The sequence below is a fragment of the Terrapene carolina genome, unplaced genomic scaffold (genome assembly GCF_002925995.2).
Source record: "Terrapene carolina triunguis isolate 2854851 unplaced genomic scaffold, T_m_triunguis-2.0 Scaffold103, whole genome shotgun sequence".
Lineage (NCBI taxonomy): Eukaryota > Metazoa > Chordata > Testudines > Emydidae > Terrapene > Terrapene triunguis.
In genome coordinates, this window is record NW_020664454.1 from 4,081,093 (window position 1) to 4,100,007 (window position 18,915).

The 18,915-nt window shown below is 38.5% G+C and overlaps 1 protein-coding gene across 3 annotated transcripts in view; it reads right to left on the reverse strand.

Annotated features, from left to right (window-relative positions):
• LOC113406559 (non-specific lipid-transfer protein) overlaps positions 1 to 17,549 on the reverse strand; it is a 39,943-nt gene extending 22,394 nt beyond the window's left edge. For 2 of the 3 annotated variants that reach the window (XM_026651869.1, XM_029911591.1), the window contains exons 1-10: positions 17,328 to 17,549; positions 16,380 to 16,437; positions 15,298 to 15,369; positions 12,653 to 12,784; positions 10,794 to 10,858; positions 8,489 to 8,615; positions 7,432 to 7,495; positions 7,070 to 7,156; positions 6,317 to 6,467; positions 4,959 to 5,106 (exon numbers count right to left, since the gene is read on the reverse strand). In XM_026651869.1, coding sequence (XP_026507654.1) covers positions 4,959 to 5,106; positions 6,317 to 6,467; positions 7,070 to 7,156; positions 7,432 to 7,495; positions 8,489 to 8,615; positions 10,794 to 10,858; positions 12,653 to 12,784; positions 15,298 to 15,369; positions 16,380 to 16,395 — 862 coding nt within the window. In that variant the 5' untranslated portion in view covers positions 16,396 to 16,437; positions 17,328 to 17,549. Of the gene's footprint in view, positions 1 to 4,958; positions 5,107 to 6,316; positions 6,468 to 7,069; positions 7,157 to 7,431; positions 7,496 to 8,488; positions 8,616 to 10,793; positions 10,859 to 12,652; positions 12,785 to 15,297; positions 15,370 to 16,379; positions 16,438 to 17,062; positions 17,101 to 17,327 lie in introns of those variants that run through there. The other variant, XM_026651868.1, reaches the window with a different exon arrangement.
• Between the last annotated feature and the right edge of the window lie 1,366 nt (positions 17,550 to 18,915).

Sequence of the window (18,915 nt, forward strand, 5' to 3'; positions counted from 1 at the left end):
GGGGTGTCCGGGCTGGGGGGGCCCCGCAGATGGGCTCTGGGGGAAAGGGGGTATGAGTGTCTGAGCCAGGGAGGGCCCCACGGCTGGGCTCTGGAGGGGAGGGAGGTATGAGTGTATGGGCTGGGGATAGGGTTACCAACCCTCCAGGATTGTCCTGGATTATCCAAGAATTAAAGATTAATCTTCAATTAAATATTATGTCATGTGATGAAACCTCTAGGAATATATCCAACCAAAATTGGCAACCCTAGCTGGGGAGGGGGCATAGCTGGGCTCTGGAAGAAAGGGGGTGTGAGTGTCTGGGTTGGGGGGCCCATGGCTGGACTTTGAGGGGAAGGGGGGGGTGAGTCTCTGGCCCCCTGGCTGGGCTCTGTGGCGGAGAGGTCAGAGAAGCAGGAACTGAGTTGTCATAGCGGTTTCTTTAAATCTCTGCTCCTGGGGGAATTTTTGTGTGTGTCTGTATTGTTACAGACATACTTGCTGACAGATATTTTGAAATAAATTACCAAAATAATTGAAACTGGTGTGATTATACAGTGTTATTTTGACAAATAAAATTTGCAGAATTTGAATACTGCGAGCAGAATTTTTCATTTTTTGGCACAAAATTCCCCCAAGAGTGAAGAGAGAAGCTTTCAAGTACACGACCTGAAGAAGAGGTCTGCGTAGCTCAACAGCTTGTCTCTGTCACCAATAGAAGTTGATCCAATAAAAGATACTACCTCCTCCACTGTATCTCTCATATCCTGGGACCAATATGGCTACAACTCTGAAAGCAGTAATATTAATGGCAGTTGTTGGCATGCTGCAGACTCAATACTTTTAAATACATACATTCTTACTTAACAGTTTCAGTATTCAAACAACACAAACCACATGAAGTACCAGATTTTGATTCTTAGGGGTGAACAAATAATCTTGTGCATTTGGATTGAGCAATTTTCCCACTGAAGAGCTCTCAGGGTATAAGAAGTTAAAAAAACATATTCTCATGACATTGACTGAAGAGTGAAATTGATTAGAACACAAGGAAAAAATGCCATATAAAATATGCTACTGAGTTATAAGTTAATAATTGATCAAATGGGAGTAACAGGAGCAGTGTATTGCATTTTCTAGGTGCACCATGACACATGTAGAACAAAGAGTGGGTGCTTCTTTTTACTATTGAGTGTACATATCTAAATAAATAGAAAATGACTGCAACCATTTTTGCTGCTCCTGGTGCCACAGAGACCCAGCAAATAATAATGTGGTATAGAGGAACAGGTCAGAGAAATGGAAGGGATAGTAAGAAGAAAAGGACAGAGGAAGAGATCTTTTTAAAGCTTCGTTCAGTTAAAAATCTTGAGTCTAGTCTTGCAGGCATTTCTGTTGAATCCTCAATCTCAGCTTGCCTGTTCATAAATAAGACTATACACCACCTAGTGGTGTTTAAGTAAAATCATGCTATTTTTCAGAAAATGATACACAGAGGATGTTCTCAACTTTTTAATTCAATTTTTGAAAAAATCATTAATAAGTTTAAAAGCTGAACTTTTTAAAATCTGAAATGTAATACTTCAATATATTTTGAACATTAGAACATTAGAAAAGCTATACTGCGGCAGACCAACAGTCCATCAATCCCAGTATCCTGTCTTCCGACAGTGGCCAATACCAGCTACTTCAGAGAGAATGAACAGAACAATCATCGAATGATCCATCCCCTATTGTCCAGTCACAGCTTCTGGCAATCAGAGGTTTAGGAACATCCAGAGCATGGAGTTGTGATCCTGACTATCTTAGCTAATAGTCTGTGATGGACGTATCCTCCGTAAACTTATCTTATTCTTTTTTTAAAACACAGTTATATTTTTGGCCTTCACAACATCCTATGGCAATGAGTTCCACAGGTTGACTGTGTGTTGCATGAAGAAGTACTTCCTTACACTTGTTTTAAAGCTGTTGCCTATTAATTTCATTGGGTGACCCCTGATTGTTGTTGTCATGCTGTCTGGAGTGGCTCAAGACTGAGTGCCAAACTCAGAACAGACTGTCAAAAGCAGAGCAGAAACCCCAAACTAGCTGTATGTTCTATAATTAGATTTCACCAACCCAGTAATAAGTGTGAACTCCTAAAGCACTATAACAGTCTTACCATGGAATCACTGGCAGTCCCCTTGGGCATTCCAGTTCATCTTGCCACCCAAGCAAGCTGGACTATGTGATAGATGGTCACTTCATACCAAAAAATCACAATAATATTCAGGTTACACCCAGTCCCAAAGGACCAGTCACTTACCCTAGGTAAACTGTACTCAGATCTCAAACCAAGGACAACACCTGTTGCCAATCCTATAATAAACTAACTAAAGATTTATTGACTAAGAAAAGAAATTATAGTTATTTACAAGATTAAAGCAGGTAAGCATACACACACAAATGTGGTACAATCTTAAATTCAAAAGGTAATAGAAGTTTCTATAATAAGCAAGTTTTTATGTCCTTTGGGGCTAACCCAAGCCAAGAAGCTTGGGAATCTCTTGCTTATGTCTAGGAATCTTTTCCCCTCAGAGTTCAAACAGCATAAAGAGACAGTTTCTCCTTGTCAGAGATTTTTATCCCCACTCACCCCAGAATCCAAGCTGATGGGACGAGCACTCCTGCATATAGGTGACTAGGGGGAGCAATCAACAAAGTCTTTGTTCAACAATGGTTCATTTGAATGCACTAGTTCTTCCTGATGGGCAGGAGATGATACTTTTTGGGGTAAACTAATATTTCACACTTGGCAATGCTTCTCCCGTGACTGTGGGGAATTTACAGTCAAACATTTTTATAGTTTAAATGTTTGCGCTGTAACATCACTTTATGACATGGGATACTGATATACATGCAGCATCCTATAAGCATTCCATAAAGTCTAAACACTAAGCACATTGTTATAAATCTAATATCTATTTTGATAATGCTAACACACAGGTAAACAAGACTGGTTTCAAACTATGCATTTGTAGGTGTTCAGTGAGGAATAGGGGCCTTAGCATGAGTTGGCACCTGGTCTGCCAGCGTCACACTTGTGTCATGTAAAGGGGTAAATATCACTTCCCTATTCACTTTCTCCACATGATTCATGATTGTATATCCCCCTTAGTTGTCTCTTTTCTAAAATGAGCAATCCCAGTCTTTTTAATCTCTCCTCATATGAAAGCTGTGCTATACCCCTAATCATTTTTGTTGCCCTTTTCTGTAAATTTTCCAATTCTAATATATCTTTTTTGAGATGGGGTGACCAGAACTGCACATAGCATTCAAGGTGTGGGCGTATCACGGATATATATAGTGGCATTTTGATAATTTCATTCTTATTTTTTATTTTTTCCTAATTTTTCTTCCTGTTAGCTTTTTTGATTGCAGCTGCACATTGAGCCGATGTTTTCAGAGAACTATCATTGTGGACTCCAAGATCTCTTTCTTGAACGTAAACAGCTAATTTAGAACCCAACATTTTGTATGTATAGTTTGAATTATGTTTTCTGATGTTTATTACTTTGCATTTATCAACACTGAATTTCATCTGCCATTTTGTTGCCTAGTCACCCAGTTTAGTGAGATCCCTTTGTAACTCTTCGCAGTCTGCTTTGGACTTAACTATCTTGAGTCGTTTTGTATCATCTGCAAACTGTCACCTCACTGTTTACCCCTTTTTACAGATCACTTATGAATATGTTGAACAGCACTAGTTACAATATAGATCTTTAGGGAGACTGCTATTTACCCCTCTCCACTGTGAAAACTGACCATTTATTCCTACCCTTTGTTTCCTGTCTTTTAACCAGTTTTTGACCCAATGAGAGGACCTTCCCCCCGTTTCTGCTGTGATTGCTTACTTTGCTTAAGAGCCTTTGTATGGGACCTATTCAAAGGCTTCTGGATGTATTGTATTTGGAATCAAGAAAAAAAAATCATATCTGAGACTGAGTCCCTCCTTTATTCTCTGTGAATACTTCTGAAACAATTGATCAGCAAAACTATCTTTAAATTTCAAATAAAGCCACATAACTTTGCTGTATGATTGGTTTAAATCTATATTTGATGCTTCTTGTTCAAACCCCTTAAGTAAAAAAAAACACTACAACATTAAAATTTAAGGTCTTACCTTAAATACAAAATGTTAATGCATAGTCAGCAAACTTATGGAAAACTAAGATATTAGAATAGGAGACACCTTTTAGGAGATTTCTAATTTTTTTAGCCCCCAAATTTTCCAATTCAATATACCTTTCTAAGTGTTGGTGGATTTTTTAAAACTATAAATGTTGACTAAGTGCATCTGGGAATTAAGTGTGAAAGAAAAATTGAAAAAAAACCTGTGTTTACTCACACTAGCCAGAAAATTAGGTCATAGCAACCTAACTGCCACTGGAAGCAGCACGGAAGCACCAATGGTGTTAAGAAGGTTGAGAAGTAGCAAGATCAACTGGCCACAGCAGTAGCTGGAAGGAAGCAGAGCAAAATCTAGGATAAATGAATACAAGTCTAGGAACAGGGAACAAGAGCTTGAGCAGCTGAAAAGAGGGGGACCTGAAGCAGAGACACAAATAAGAGGGAGGAAAGTGAGTCAACTCCCCCCCGCACACACACCCTTCCTTTTAAGAGAACTCTCCCCCTGCAACTTGCTAACCACATGATTTTTTGCACCATGTATCTGTGATGCATTAATTTGCCTTTTGATATTCATTTAGACTACCACATGGAGTCATTTGTCCAATTACAGTTTTTACAATATGTTTATTTATGACTTATTAATATTTTGCTTTTCTTCACTCTTATGAAGTTACAGAATAATGCTCTTACCATACAGGACAGATTCATGCAATGAAGCAGTAATAACATTTGTTACAAACACCAAAGTTACAAGACATGTTTAATGTTGTTCATTTTAATAAACTAAAATTCTTCATTAATGTTATTACCTTCCCGACAAAGTCCTAAAGCTTCATAAGTAATGAGCTCATTAGATGAGAAACAATCATGGAGTTCAATCACATCCACATCTGTAGGTTTCAGACCTGCTTTGGAAAAACATCTTTTCGCAGCTTCTTTACTCATATCATAGCCAACCTACAACAACAAATTGTGAGTTACACAGTTCAAGACTTTAGACTATGCTCATCTGCTAGTTGTGACCGGAACATGTGCTATAAGTGAGCTGGCCTATAAGTGACGGTAATCTATTCTAATATTAATGTGCCTCGTACTGCAGTCTTAGATTTCCATTATGTGGCATAATTTTGCAGCAAGAAATCTGAGATTCTAAACTTTATTGTAGGAACAGTCTAAGTGATGGCTCCTCTGTGTTCTTCCTCCACTCCTTCTCCCTACATGTAAAAATATACTCAGCCAAAATTATTTAGTCATTAAGGGCAAGATATGCTGCTGGTATAATTGGGCGCAATTCCATAGATGTCAGAAGAATTGCAAATGTTTATGTCAGTTGAAAGTTTAGCCTCAAATCTCTATTTAGCTAGTAATCTGTACCTCTGCTGCCAGCCTTTAATGCTAATCTTCAATATCTTCAGCCAAATCTTTGACTTTAATGCTAATATTCAATATTTTTTAAATCAGACTTTCTGGAATGCATTACTTTGATTTGCACCTACTGGGCCAAATTTGGCCCTCAATTACCCCTGTGCAACCCCACTGACATCAGTGAGGTTGAATATTATGTGGTAGATTCCCAGATGGTGAAAACTGTCACAGCTCCATTAACCTATGCAACAAAGGACAGAATTTGGTCCTTAATTACAATAGACTGACTCATACTAGAACTATAGATGCAAATAACCCCTAACTTTTGAGAAAACTTGGCTCTGCATCCAAACTTTGCAGTTTAGGCCTACTTTTGGGTTTAAGTTAAGCAAACTAGCATAACCCTTCTGTAGAAGAGAAGGAAAACTAGATACATGGGTTCAAGTCACAAACAGATTATTCAATGATTGCTGCATCTGTCTCACAATTTTTAGGTTCTCTCCTTAATTTGATGTTCTAAACAATTTGAAAAGTGCAGCGTAACACTAAACTTTTTACAATCCTACGCTTAATACCTATATACGTACAAATCAAAATTGTTTTCTTAGCATTACTCCACGGATGTATCTTTTATCCTAGAAGATTTTTTTTGAAGTGTACAGTATATAGTTTATTTTTACTTCATAGTGAAGTACAATGCATGTGCTATCTGGATATTTTTATCATGGAAACATCTGTAGTAGTATTAGAATCAATGTGCATAAGAAGTGGGGAGCAGGGGAAAAGAAAAATTTAAACCTACCGCCTTAATACAACTATTCTCCTCAAATGTACTTGCAAGATCAGTGACCATCTCTTGGGCCACAATTTCCACTGCTTTTGACTCCAATCCATGTTTTCTCACAAACTCCTCATTAGCTAAAACCACAGCTGCAGCTCCATCAGATGTTGGGCTAATTGAACGTAAAAGAATGATTTACTCATTGCACACAATTAACAATGGTTTTCCAGAAAAAGAGTGCTATTCGTGGCAGTAGTCATTGATATGTAACCAAATTAGATCCATAAACTATTCCAAAGTGGTTTGCTGACATCACCTTGACCTTTCCATCAAAAAGTTGGCTGAACTCTTCTAGCAAAATCTTTTATTGAAACAGCTTTCTTCAATTAAAAGAGGATATTGCTCAAATTTCTATTAGAAATGGTGCTGACTTTGGAAAATTTCTTTCATTGGTGGACAGAAAAGGCAGCAGTGAAGAAAAAACCTTGTTAAACAGCAGCAGAAATGCACTGTTTGAAAACGGGAAAATGAGGTATACTTTTGTCTAGTGAGTTATAGTATAAGAATTATCTAGTTAAAGTTAGAGCAAAATGGGCTGAACTTTGTTTTATTTATTTAAATTTTAATTTATAAAATGCATCTAATACTCTGAAGATAGATGGTACAGCATTTGAAAAAAGTCTACTGCTTATAATCCAGTGGCAAATTAAAATATTTTTTAATATAAAGTGCTTCAGCATTTATTTCTACACAGTATCAAAGTCCTGTTCTTACCAGCACTGTAAAAGAGTCAAAAAATCATAAATTTTGCGAGACTGCAACACTTCATCTAAACTGTACTTCTTTTGGAACTGGGAAAACCTAGGAAAAAACACACATCTTATTTTAGCATAATCTCAGGAAGAAGACATATTAATCATAGCTACACCCACTGTATTGCTTTCATACTGTAATTTTACAAAGCGTAAGGCAATGAATAGAGAATTTATATTGGAGTATTGTTCTCATTGTATATAATGGAAAGTGTCTTGTCTATTTTATACTTTTTTGAGTTTTACTGTTGTGCAATACATGATTTCTTTCAAATTTGGTTTTCTTGCTATATTTTCATTACCAAAGTACAATATTGCACTCACGGGTTGTTAGTTGAATGGCTATGATTCTTCCATGCAATTTTTGCAAAGTGTTCTTGTTTTGTCCCTGAAAGAAAAAAGTCAAGTTATACTGAGAGGCTGTAATATTTTCTCACAGACTTATTAACAAGTGATAGGAATGCTGTATTCAGTTCAAATTCTTATGGCACTAGCTCTAAAATCTCTGTTATAACAGATCCATTATATTAAGGATTCTTTGCAATACAGCTGGGTTTGGGTCAGTAAATGTTTCAATTACTAGATGAGAGATTATTTAAAACTGGCTGAATTCCAGCTGATAAAATGTCCAATTTAGATATCTAATGCACTGTACTGTCATTATCAGACACACAGAAAATACAAAAGAGGCTAACAGCTATCAATTTTAGCCAAATTTGAACAGAGATATGTTCATATATTACTATTTGTCCACTTCACAGCAATTTAATTACACTGAAACTTTTGTCTTCTAAATTATTTCCATAAATCATCTGAAATAAATTTTAAATACGAGATGTCCAATAGTTCGTCTGGCAGGAATATGTGCTGCCAAATAAGAGACTAAGTTTTGGAAGCCATTACGGCACTGCTATTCCTTTGGTTGGTGAGAGCTGAAGGAATTGCAACGGTGGTACTCTGAGAATGTAAATTGAGATATGACTAATACACAAAAGTAGTCATAAAACTGTTAATGTTGCTAAACACATCCATACCAAGCACAAAACCACAAAAGCAAATAAATTAAAAGTTAAGCCTCCTTACAGTACATACCCTATACAGGCACAAACCTTACTACTATCACAACTACTGTACAGCATAGAGTATACACCACAAGCTTAACTCTGCCTCATGAATCTACTTTTCTAAAAATATCCCTTGATCAAGATTCCCATTTCCCAAACACTATTAGTTGTGGATGTTGGGTATGGCAAGTTACTGTACCTGGTGAAAAGGAAGTCATGAAATAACGGTTTATAACTAAGCACCCAAACAAATTTTTCACTTTTCTTTTAATACTTTATTCTGCAATAGGATTTTTCCTCACAAGTTTGAACAGTACCATATTTTTCCATATGTTCTTTTCCAGCATTTCCAAACAACTGTGGTGCTCCTGGAGCTGCAGACAAGCCATATTTGTTTATCATCACTTCCATATGTTTATCTATTGGATTTGTCCTGTCTGGGAACTAAAAATAAAAATAGTTGTAAATTAAGCAACTGGCAAGTTTAAGGTGAATTATCCATTTCCTTTATAAACTACAGTATTCCTGCAAAAATATAATGGACTTTGAGAAAAAGAGAATCTCTCTTTTAACAGCTCAGGTGGACAGCACTCTGCCTAGGTAGGATATTTTGAAATTTCAATAACTTGCCTACTTGGTAGAAAGGACAGAGAAGCAGAAGACAGTCAGCAACTGCATTATGGGAGGTGGGGAGAGAAAAGGATCTATTGAAGCCCTTAAAAAAAGCCCAGAGGGCATTTTGGGTCTATTGGATTCAGCATGGGACTAGGAGTCAGAAGACTTGGCTTCTCTTTCTCCTCCTCCCCGCCACCCCCACCCCCAACTTGCTGTGCAATTTTAGGAAAATCACTTTAACCACTCTGTACCTCAGTATTACCATTTGTAATTTTCTGCACCTCCCCTCAATTTTGTTTTTAATATAGACTAGGTCGGTGTTTCTCAACCTTTTTGATACCAGGGAACAGCTTGCTGCCTTCCTAAACTGTATCAGAGAGATCTCAGGGACTGGCGCCAGTCCACAGATAGGTCATTGAGAAACACTGGTTTAGGTCAGTGGTTCTTAATCAGGGGTATGTGTAACCCTGGTGGTATGCTGAGGTCTTCCAGGGGATAGATCACCTCATCTAGATATTTTCCTAGTTTTACAACAGGCTACTTAAAAAGCACTAGTGAAGTCAGTACAAACTAAAATTTCATACAGACAATCCCTTGCTTATACTGCTCTATATACTATACACTGAAATGCAAGTACAAGATTTACCGTATATACTCGATCATAAGCCAGTTCGTTTATAAGCCGACCCCCCCCCTCTCCCCACAAGTTGGAGAAGTAAGAATGGAAAAAGTTTTATAACCCGTTCATAAGCTGACCCTATAATTCAGGGTTCAGCAAACTTTGGCTCCCGGGCCATCAGGATAAGCCGCTGGTGGGCCGAGATGGTTTGTTTACCTTGAGCGTCCGCAGGCACAGAGGTAAACCTAAGTAAACAAAGTGTCCCGGCACGCCAGCTGCTTACCCCGACAGGCCGGGACAGCAACTGATGGGGAAATTTTTTCGGGGGGAGAAGCTGGGAGTCAGAGGAGCAACCCTTGTGACCACCCCCTACATGACCCTACCCCTAGCCCGGAACCCCCACACTCTCCCCATCCCATCCCACCTTATCTGGGGAGGGCCAGGGGAGGATGTCTCTGGCCTGGCTGGAGATGCTCCGGCGGGCCGGACCAGGCGACATGGCTGCAGCATGTTCCAGCGGGCTGGGCCGGGCGGCACATCTGCAGCGTGCTCTGGCAGGCCGGGCGGCGTGGCCACAGCCTGCTCTGGGGGTCGGGGCCAAGCGGCACGGCAGCAGCCTGCCAGCCCCGGAGCTACAGCTGCTTCGGAGGCTGGGGGGAGAGCAGCGTGGCCAGAAGCGGAGAGACTCTGGCCCCGCCTCTTCCCTTCTGGCTCTGCTGGCTGTGCTGCCTCTCCTTGCTCCCTCTGTTGGGGGGAGGGGCTGTGTCCCACCTCTCCCTCTCTATACCCGTTCATAAGCCGACCCCCGTCTCTGGTGCTTCCCTTTTTTACTAAAAAAATTTGGCTTATGAACGAGTATATATGGTATATTCCAATTGACTTATTTTATAATTACATGGTAAAAATGAGAAAGTAAGCAATTTTTCAGTAATAGTGTGCTGTGGCACTTTCGTATTTTTATGTTTGATTTTGTAAGCAAGTAGTTTTTAAGTGAGGTGAAACTTGAGGGTACGCAAGACAAATCAGACTCCTGAAAAGGGTACAGTAGTCTGGAAAGGTTGAGAGCCACTCATCTAGGTCACATACCGCAGGTGTTAGGAACTATTGAACATTAGTCTTCCGATAGTGATAAATTTACTGGGAAATTAATCTCTTATCTGTGGATACAAGATTTGCACATTGTACATTTATATTTCCCAATAAATGGTTGTGAAAGGTACCTTAACTATTTTGATGGAAATGTAGATAATTTACCGTAAGCAATCTGTCTGATGATATCTTAAACAAATTGATGTGTACATGGGGATTTGGAAGTCTTTTATACATTTTAAACATTTGTACTCCTGGATTACATTCAAAAAAAGTGCAAATATTTTAAAGACACTTACTTTAGCTTCAAGGGACCCCCTTTCCATCTTCTCAAAGCCAAGAGCCAAAGCACAATTTGCCAAACCTTAAAATAAAGCTTTCGTTATTTGAAATATGACTAAACGTCTAAAGATCATGTACGATAAATATGAAATTTCCAAAAAAAAAAAAAAAAAATACAAAAATTGGTACATTTTCCTTCTTTTTCTTCACTTCTGAATTTGAGCCAAGTTTGAATGAAAATGGTATTGAGGTTACACAAATTATTGATGTCAAATAGGAAATGTACCTTAGAAGATCAGATTTCTTTATTTCAAACCATATAATTATTTTAATTCTGAAAGATCAATTTCTTAGCATTGCCAAGTGTTCTCACCTCAGCCACAAATACTGAAATACAATTGTTTAGAGGAAATCACGGTTAATATTTTTAAATATAGAAATAACACAAATATCATGTGTCCTCCTCTCCCCTTTTTTTGTGCTATAAAACTCCCTGAAGAACTAGAGAAATAGAGTGTAAACTCCCTCACCCTCCAGTTGAAAAGGAGTAGATATAGAATCTTTCACAAAGAGTTTTTCCCTAAAGTGTTAGTCAAGAGTTTGAGTTATTTAAGTTAACACAATACAAAACCAAACGAAATTTAAACAGTCTGACTAGAACTCCCTTCTGCTCTCAGTGGTTCAAGGTTTCAGTCTCTCATGATGCCATAATCCCACTAGTTTCAGTTCTCCAAAAAGTCCTTCCAGTAAAACTGAAAATCAAAACCTGATATTTCAAGCATAAAACACAAGCAGAAAAAAAAAAAAAGTTATTATACACCAAAAAAGGCGCTTTCCTTTCCAAGATCACCTTTTAACTAAGAGAATTTTCAGTGCAGTATTACTTATTACTTGTAGTGTGGGAAGGAAGTATAGTTCAAAAGGTAACTAATAAAATAAAGAGCTGCAATAGACAAAGAAAAACGGTCTTAAAAGAAACAAGCACACACCTTCTCACTGTTCTGCTGGTAAGCAAGGCAGGGGGAGAAGATAAGAAAGAAAGGCCTTGGAGGGAGGAAAGCAGCAAGGATAAACTGCTTCAAACTGTGTTTTGCTAAAGCTAGTAAGATAACTGAAGGATATAAAAAGAGCCAGGAATCTGAAGATTCTTTGTTAGACCTTAACTGATCATGCTAAAGCACGCCAGGATGAGATGATGTGCGCTGGGTCTGGCCTATTTGTAAGTATACTGCTCACATGCTTATGAATACTTTGTTCCTGTAATGGGTGTAGTGACTGCTTATCTTTAGGCTGTTAGGCATGTTTAGAACAATTGTATAAAATACCATTTGGCCTCTGGATTTAATAAAGGAATTTATGGTTAAATTAGTATCCGGTGGCCTCCTATATTAATAATTTCAAATAATAATTCCAACAGAAATTGTCAATATTTTGTAAAGAAAATGCAGAATAACAAAAAATTGAATGCTGGCACTTCCATTAAGTTTTACTTTTAAAAATGAAAGTACATTCATAAACAATTTTAGATTACTTAAACCAATGTTGCTTACTGTATTAGGCTACTATCCTGCAATCTACTCCATATGGAGGGATCACACACACAGAGCATGACAAAATTGATCAATAGATGATACCCATCACCCTTCCCAGTCTGAGGAGGCAGGCAGAGAATTTATGTAGCTCTGCTTATGGAAACTGAATAAATGTAATTTATGAAATTTGGAGAACATACTATTCCCTTTCATCCCCATTTGTTTCAGAGTGCGATTCACAAAATTAATGAATTTATTATATATATATATATTATATATATATACACACACACACACATACATATTACATCACTGCTAATTAATTCTAAACAAACATAGCTTACCTCCCTGGATCACTTGCCGGGCCATGAACAAAGCAGTGGATCCAGTGGAACAGTTGTTGTTAACATTAATGATAGGAATGCCAGTTAATCCCAAACTGTGGTAGATAGCCCGTTGACCACATGTTGAGTCACCTTTAGACAAAGATGAAACATTTAAAAGAAAGTGGAGAGTAGTCATATAGTAGCAAAAATTCTAACAACATAAGGGTAATGCTATACTTTGATTCTTGAAAAGACACTTCTAAAATCTTTGAAGAGCACAATTTTCCAACTCAACCGATAGCAACAGGTAAGCTAAGATAGCACTTAACCTTGTTATAAAGCGGTCCAGTCACTATTGCCAGGTTGTACAAATAACAGTCTACAATATAATACCTGTTCCAGATACATACACTCATGACACTAGGGGAGTTAGTTTCCCAGACACATACGAAGCATCACGAGGGGTTAAGAGTCAACCTGAGCTGTGTTCAAAGGGCATGGACTCCATTTCCCTAAATATTCCAGCAGATTTTCTTCTGCTCGTATCTGGTCAATCACAAACACATTTACTGGAAGACAGGTGGTTAAAGTGGTGTGCCAGATTGAATTTTCTGTAAAGAGTATTGTATTAAAATAAAATGAAATTTGAAATTAGTTGCTATTAAAATAAGCTAGAAGGACCATGTGCTTGCCTATTACGTGTTTAGGCACATACCAATATGGCAGTATTTATTACCAAATGTCTTTCTAGACAATAAATACAGTTCTCTCCTTCACCCTAAGAAATTAACTCCTCAGATTCAAGCTTACCTTTGCCTTTTCCTGGCTGGTTAAAATTCTGAAAAGTGATTATCTAGGGAGTATATTTCCTTTTCTTCAATTCCAGCTGTAAATGTGTGAATATTCACTTGACCCCAAAATGCCCATTTTGCTCTTAAATGGCAAAACAAACTACTCAAACTACTGTCTATACTCATTCATTAGCCCATTCGTTTATAAGCCAACCCCCCAAGATGGTTAGGTAAAAATAGCAAAAACTCTATGACCCTTTCATAAGTTGACTCTATATTTCAGGGGTTGGCAAACTTTGGCTCCTGGCCCGTTACGGTAAGCCGCTAGCGGGCCTGGGCGTTTGGTTTACCTGGAACATTCACAGGCACAGAGCCCCTCAGCTCCCAGTCCGCAGTTTGCCGTTCCCAGCCAATGGGAGCTGCGTGCCTGTGAACGCTCCAGGTAATCAAAATGACAATGTATTAAATACTTAATTAAATGATTCCGGAGAGTTTAAAATCATCAAATTTTGGTGTAGACCCATTTATAAGCCGACCCCCGCTCTTTGATGCGTCACTTTTTTACCAAAAATATTTGGCTTATGAACAAGTATATGTGGTACTTGATTTGCTACAAATGCTTAGAAAATTCTTTGTTAACTTATATGATTAATAATTTTTCAACGTAGGAGGTTGACCAATATTTCTATTTAAATCTTTAACTACTCGTTTTAAGAAAGTTCTTGGCTACTTTCTAATGATTACAAAAATATAACATAAATCCTCAAAGAAACTTAATCACCTTAGTTTTATTTCTTCTTTATTTCGTCAATAAAATGCCACTTATTTACAGGACTATAAAAAAAGTCACAGAAATGCTCTTCACTGACCTGTATCCTTCTCTTTGAAATGACCCTGAAAGACTGTATTTTGACATTCACTCTTCTTGGCCTAATTTGTTTTAAAGAGAGCTTTGCCATGTTGTTTGGCTTCTTAGTGGTAGTGTTACTGCTAGAAGTAGTTTAATTACATAGTTACATCATTGTCTGTTGTGCTGTCTACTCAAAATTGGGTGATTTAAGAAAAGAATTCTCAGAATTTTAACCTTCCCGTTGAACTTCCCTGTTATACCATTTCCTTTCCATAATTTACTTGAAGGAGGACTGACTTTGCCCAAATAATAATTAATCTTTTTTCTATAACTAGCTCAGGATTTTGGGCAAACGTGCTCTGCAAAAAAGAACATTTATAAATGTATCTTTAAGTACTGTGAAAAAAAAATACAGAAAAGATAAGGAAGAAAGAACAACAGAAATGCCTCCTGAGAAAACGACTTGATCTCTAAAAAGGTGATGTTCTAGCTTTGCAGGCAAGGTTAGCATAACTTCTCAACCTCCAGAGGTGGCACCAGCTGGCAAAACTATACTGTCATTTAAACTACTGCAATGAATGACATTACCATAACAATTATAAGAATGTATAGATTGTGTACAACTCACATAAGGTGCCGGAGATGATCAAACACAAAAGGTAACACTGTAGGGACCTGATCCTGTAATGGGAGCTACTTAGGATATTCGCACGTGTACCACATTGCCTTGAAATCTATACCTACCAATGATTAAAATAACTGGACACTCTACAGGTCACTAAGGCTTGAATCTGTGTTCATTAAAAATCTGAGGCCCTAATCTTGCAAAGACTTATACAGGTGCATAGTTTTAAGCATGGCTCTGTGTTAAGGCAGATCCAGGAATGGGGAAGGAGGAGTGGATGTTAGGTTTTGTACAGGAATGGACAAATTTCATTCTCACTGATGAGACTCCTCATATGCATAAAGTTAAGTAAGTGGGTGTTTGCAAACTCACACCCTAAACAGGTAACATAACTTACCGTAAACGTAGCCCACACATGCCTGCTCCACTGCTGAGTAAGGAACACCTGCATCAGCTAAAGCCTTCTGACCTAGAGAGAGGGTTTTTTTTTATATCCAGCAGTCAAAACTTTTTAAAAAGTAAATAAAATATTTTTTGAGAAAATGATCCAAACAAAAGTTATAGAGAGGCAATTAAAGAAATTAAATCAAGGGCAAATCTATTATTTATTCTCACAGGGACAGACTTAAATACTCTTACAGATTTCTGCAGTCTAGAGGAACATACAAAACTTAGCTTTTCATCCTCTACCATAGAAGTCTAATTCATTTTTTATTGAATGTAGCTCTGATTTCTGCAAAAATTTAGAAGCTAATCTAGTAAAATAAATTCTTCATCCCTCTGAATAAAAAGGCACATTATAGTATGCATCTATGTAAACAATATACAAAAATAGTATTACGCATGCACTACAGAAACAAACTTAAAGGCCCACTGTGTTTGAAAGAGGAAACAATGTATCTTAACCGACTCATTGTTATATCAGGAATCTGTAGAAGACTCTAGTATATTTAAGACAAGAAAATCTTGTCTAATACGTAATTATTTCAATGAAAGTGTCAAAATGGCTGCATAAGGTCTAAAGATAAGATGATAATGCTGGAATATAATAAATATTTGAGCCCTGTGATGTATGCCCAACATTTTCTCGGGCCACATAGTTCAAATTTCGTTAGTACATAGTTTTAACAACAGAAGCTTCTTCCTCCTGGCTGTTAAGTGATCAGCTGGTATGCCTATGCATGAAAGTTGATATCACTTATGTACATTAATTTTAGCTAGTGCAACTACGTAGGATATTGTTTATTTAAATATCTAATTAATTTTTTAATCCTATGTTCTTGGCTCTGATTCTGTGTGGCAGCGAGTTCCACAGGTCAATTATGCGCTACGTAAAAAAGTATTTCATTTCATCGGTTTTAAATTTGCTGTCTTGAATGTTCATTGGTTGCTTCCCTGTTCTTGTATATTTTACCCTGTCTCATAATACAATTCAGAAAAAAAATGTTAAAACTAAAAGTCATCTTGGCCATTAATTACCTGCCTCCTTAGCCATGTCAGGGTAATCCCAATCTTCCCGCACACCAGGCTTTTCAAACTGGCAGGAAGAAAAACAAGATTTAAACTTAATATAGATATTTTGCTCAAATTGCTACATTCAAGTGTCATATGAGTAAATTATGTTTTGATATCTGAACACCCGGGGTGAAATCCCTCTTGCAGAGGGCTCATGCAAAGTCATTGTTCCACAGAAACTACACAGTGTATAGCACAGTGTTCCCCAAACTGTGGGGCATACCCCTATGGGGCTGTAGAGGAACCTTTGGGGGGGCATGCAGTGAGGCCCAAGCCAGCCCCCATGGGGAGGGGACAGGGAGGAAGCACCACACTTCCAGCCACGCTTCGCCCCCAGTCTCGCTCCTCTCCCAGCCCCATTCAGCCCCCAGTCCTGCTCTGCCTCCAGGCCTGGGCCAGCCCCCATGGAGGACAGGGAGGGAGCACCATGCTTCTAGCTCAGCTCTGCCCCCATTCCCTCTCCGCCCCCAGACCAGCTCCGCCTCTAGTCCCAGCTCCTCCCAATCCCCAGTTCCTCCTCCAGCTCTGCCTTCAGGCCAAGCTCCTCTGCTGAGGAAGACTTGGCTCTGCATTAATGGGAGGGGGGGGCGCAGACAGATTCCATTAATGGGAAGGCGGGGGAGGTGTGACTGGAAAAGTTTGCACACCCCTGGTATAGCATGAACAGAGACTATGCAGGCGAGGCTCATCTCTTCCCGAGAACCAAGGCTGTGCTCTGTGCTGGCCAGAAAGGAGAGACTGGCCAGGGCGTTCTTGGCTCTGTGTTAAGACAGATCTGTGAATAGGAGAGAGGCACAGACGGAATGAATTTCATTCTTACTGATTAATACAGTACTTATAACCATCACTAAGTTTTGACAAAGGATTTGTCCTTTTACACAATTTTATGGCTATGTGCAAATATATATGTACCTTACAAAAGCAAGCAAGTTCAGTGTTATTTTGTGTAAGCCTCCCTTCCCATGCCTGATGTCATCTCACTATGCATCATAACCTAGGTGTCAAGTCATGTCTAGCCTTCATTCTTGCAACAGGGACTGTACTTTTATTCTCTCTATATAAAGAGACAAACATGAATGTGCTACATACAAATGTTTAATAAATAGTGATAAAATATGTCAACAAAAGATTTTATTTCCATGTTTAGATCATTAACTGAAACATAATTGCTTAAAAAAAAGTGAAATCCATTATCCCCTTCCCAATGTTTTTTAAAATATCTGTGTTCACTTTACCAATATGAAAATGTGATTCTACATCTGCCTATGCTCACCTTTATAGCCCCAATCCCAGCCCTTCACATTCATTATCTCTATTTTTCAAAACCTCTTTTTAACAACATATACCAATACCCTTGTAGTGAAGGCCAGAAAGATTCAGTGAAAGGGAATGGATCCATGTACAATCTTGTACTTTAGAGTGTTCTGTGTTTAATAACATCCCTTATTCAAAAGATCTTTCTCTACCTACACTACTATATTAGCAATTTCTCAGACCCTATTGATGTTTTAATTGAGGTTGTCACAGTCTTGGCTAAACTCTCTCTTCCAGATGCTCACCATGAAGTTGTGTTTGGATCTACATACTGAATCCAGGTGCTTTTAAGCAACTCTGTGTCTGGGCAGAATTCAGCCACAGTGTCTAGCTTTGGCCTCTCAGGTATGCTTCTTGGGCACAGACTATCTGGTACCACTTCTAAGGAAAGGGACTCTGTAGTCCAGCTGTCATAAGCTCCAAGACCATGTGACAGTTAAAGCACGTAACACAGATTCTGCAGAGGAATTTCTAAACAAATCATACTTTACTCATAGACAAATCACATGAGAGACACAGGTCTAGGCAAAAATGAACACCTGTATGCAATTCCCTCTCTCAGGCTTGGTCTACATGACAAAGTTTTGCCAGCATAGCTATATCAGCTAGGAGTGTGAAAAAAAATCACACCCCCTTGCTGACACAGCTATGGCAGCAAAACCCTTGATATAGACGCAACTATGCTGATGAAAGAGTAATTTATTCAGTATAGGTAATGTCGTCTAGGTGGTGGCGTAGCTATGCTGGCAGAATTTGTTTTGCCGGCATATGTTATGTCTCCACTAGGGATCTCTGCCTGCATAGCCATGCCAGCAAAGGCTCTGTAGTGTGGTGACTCCAGGGGATTGTCCATCATTCCTAAGCATTTGTTGGATTTTGGTCAGTATCTTCAAGGGTCCTAGATCCACTTTCCTGGACCCTATTCCTCTGATTCAATCTTCTCTTCCTGATCACGGATCTCTGACGCCTGCACCAAGTTCCCTTGAGCTGTTCAGGTCCAGCATCAAAAGGCTTCCCCTTAGCTTAGTGAGCAACTTCTAACAGTTTTTGTCTTTATTCCTTCTTTTCTGCTAAGGGTTTCCCATTGCTTCAACACCACCTACCAGACAACTGAGGAGCACTGTTTTCTTGCAGCTCAGCCATCCTCTTTACCATATCTACTGTACTGCCAGAGTTAAGGACCCTT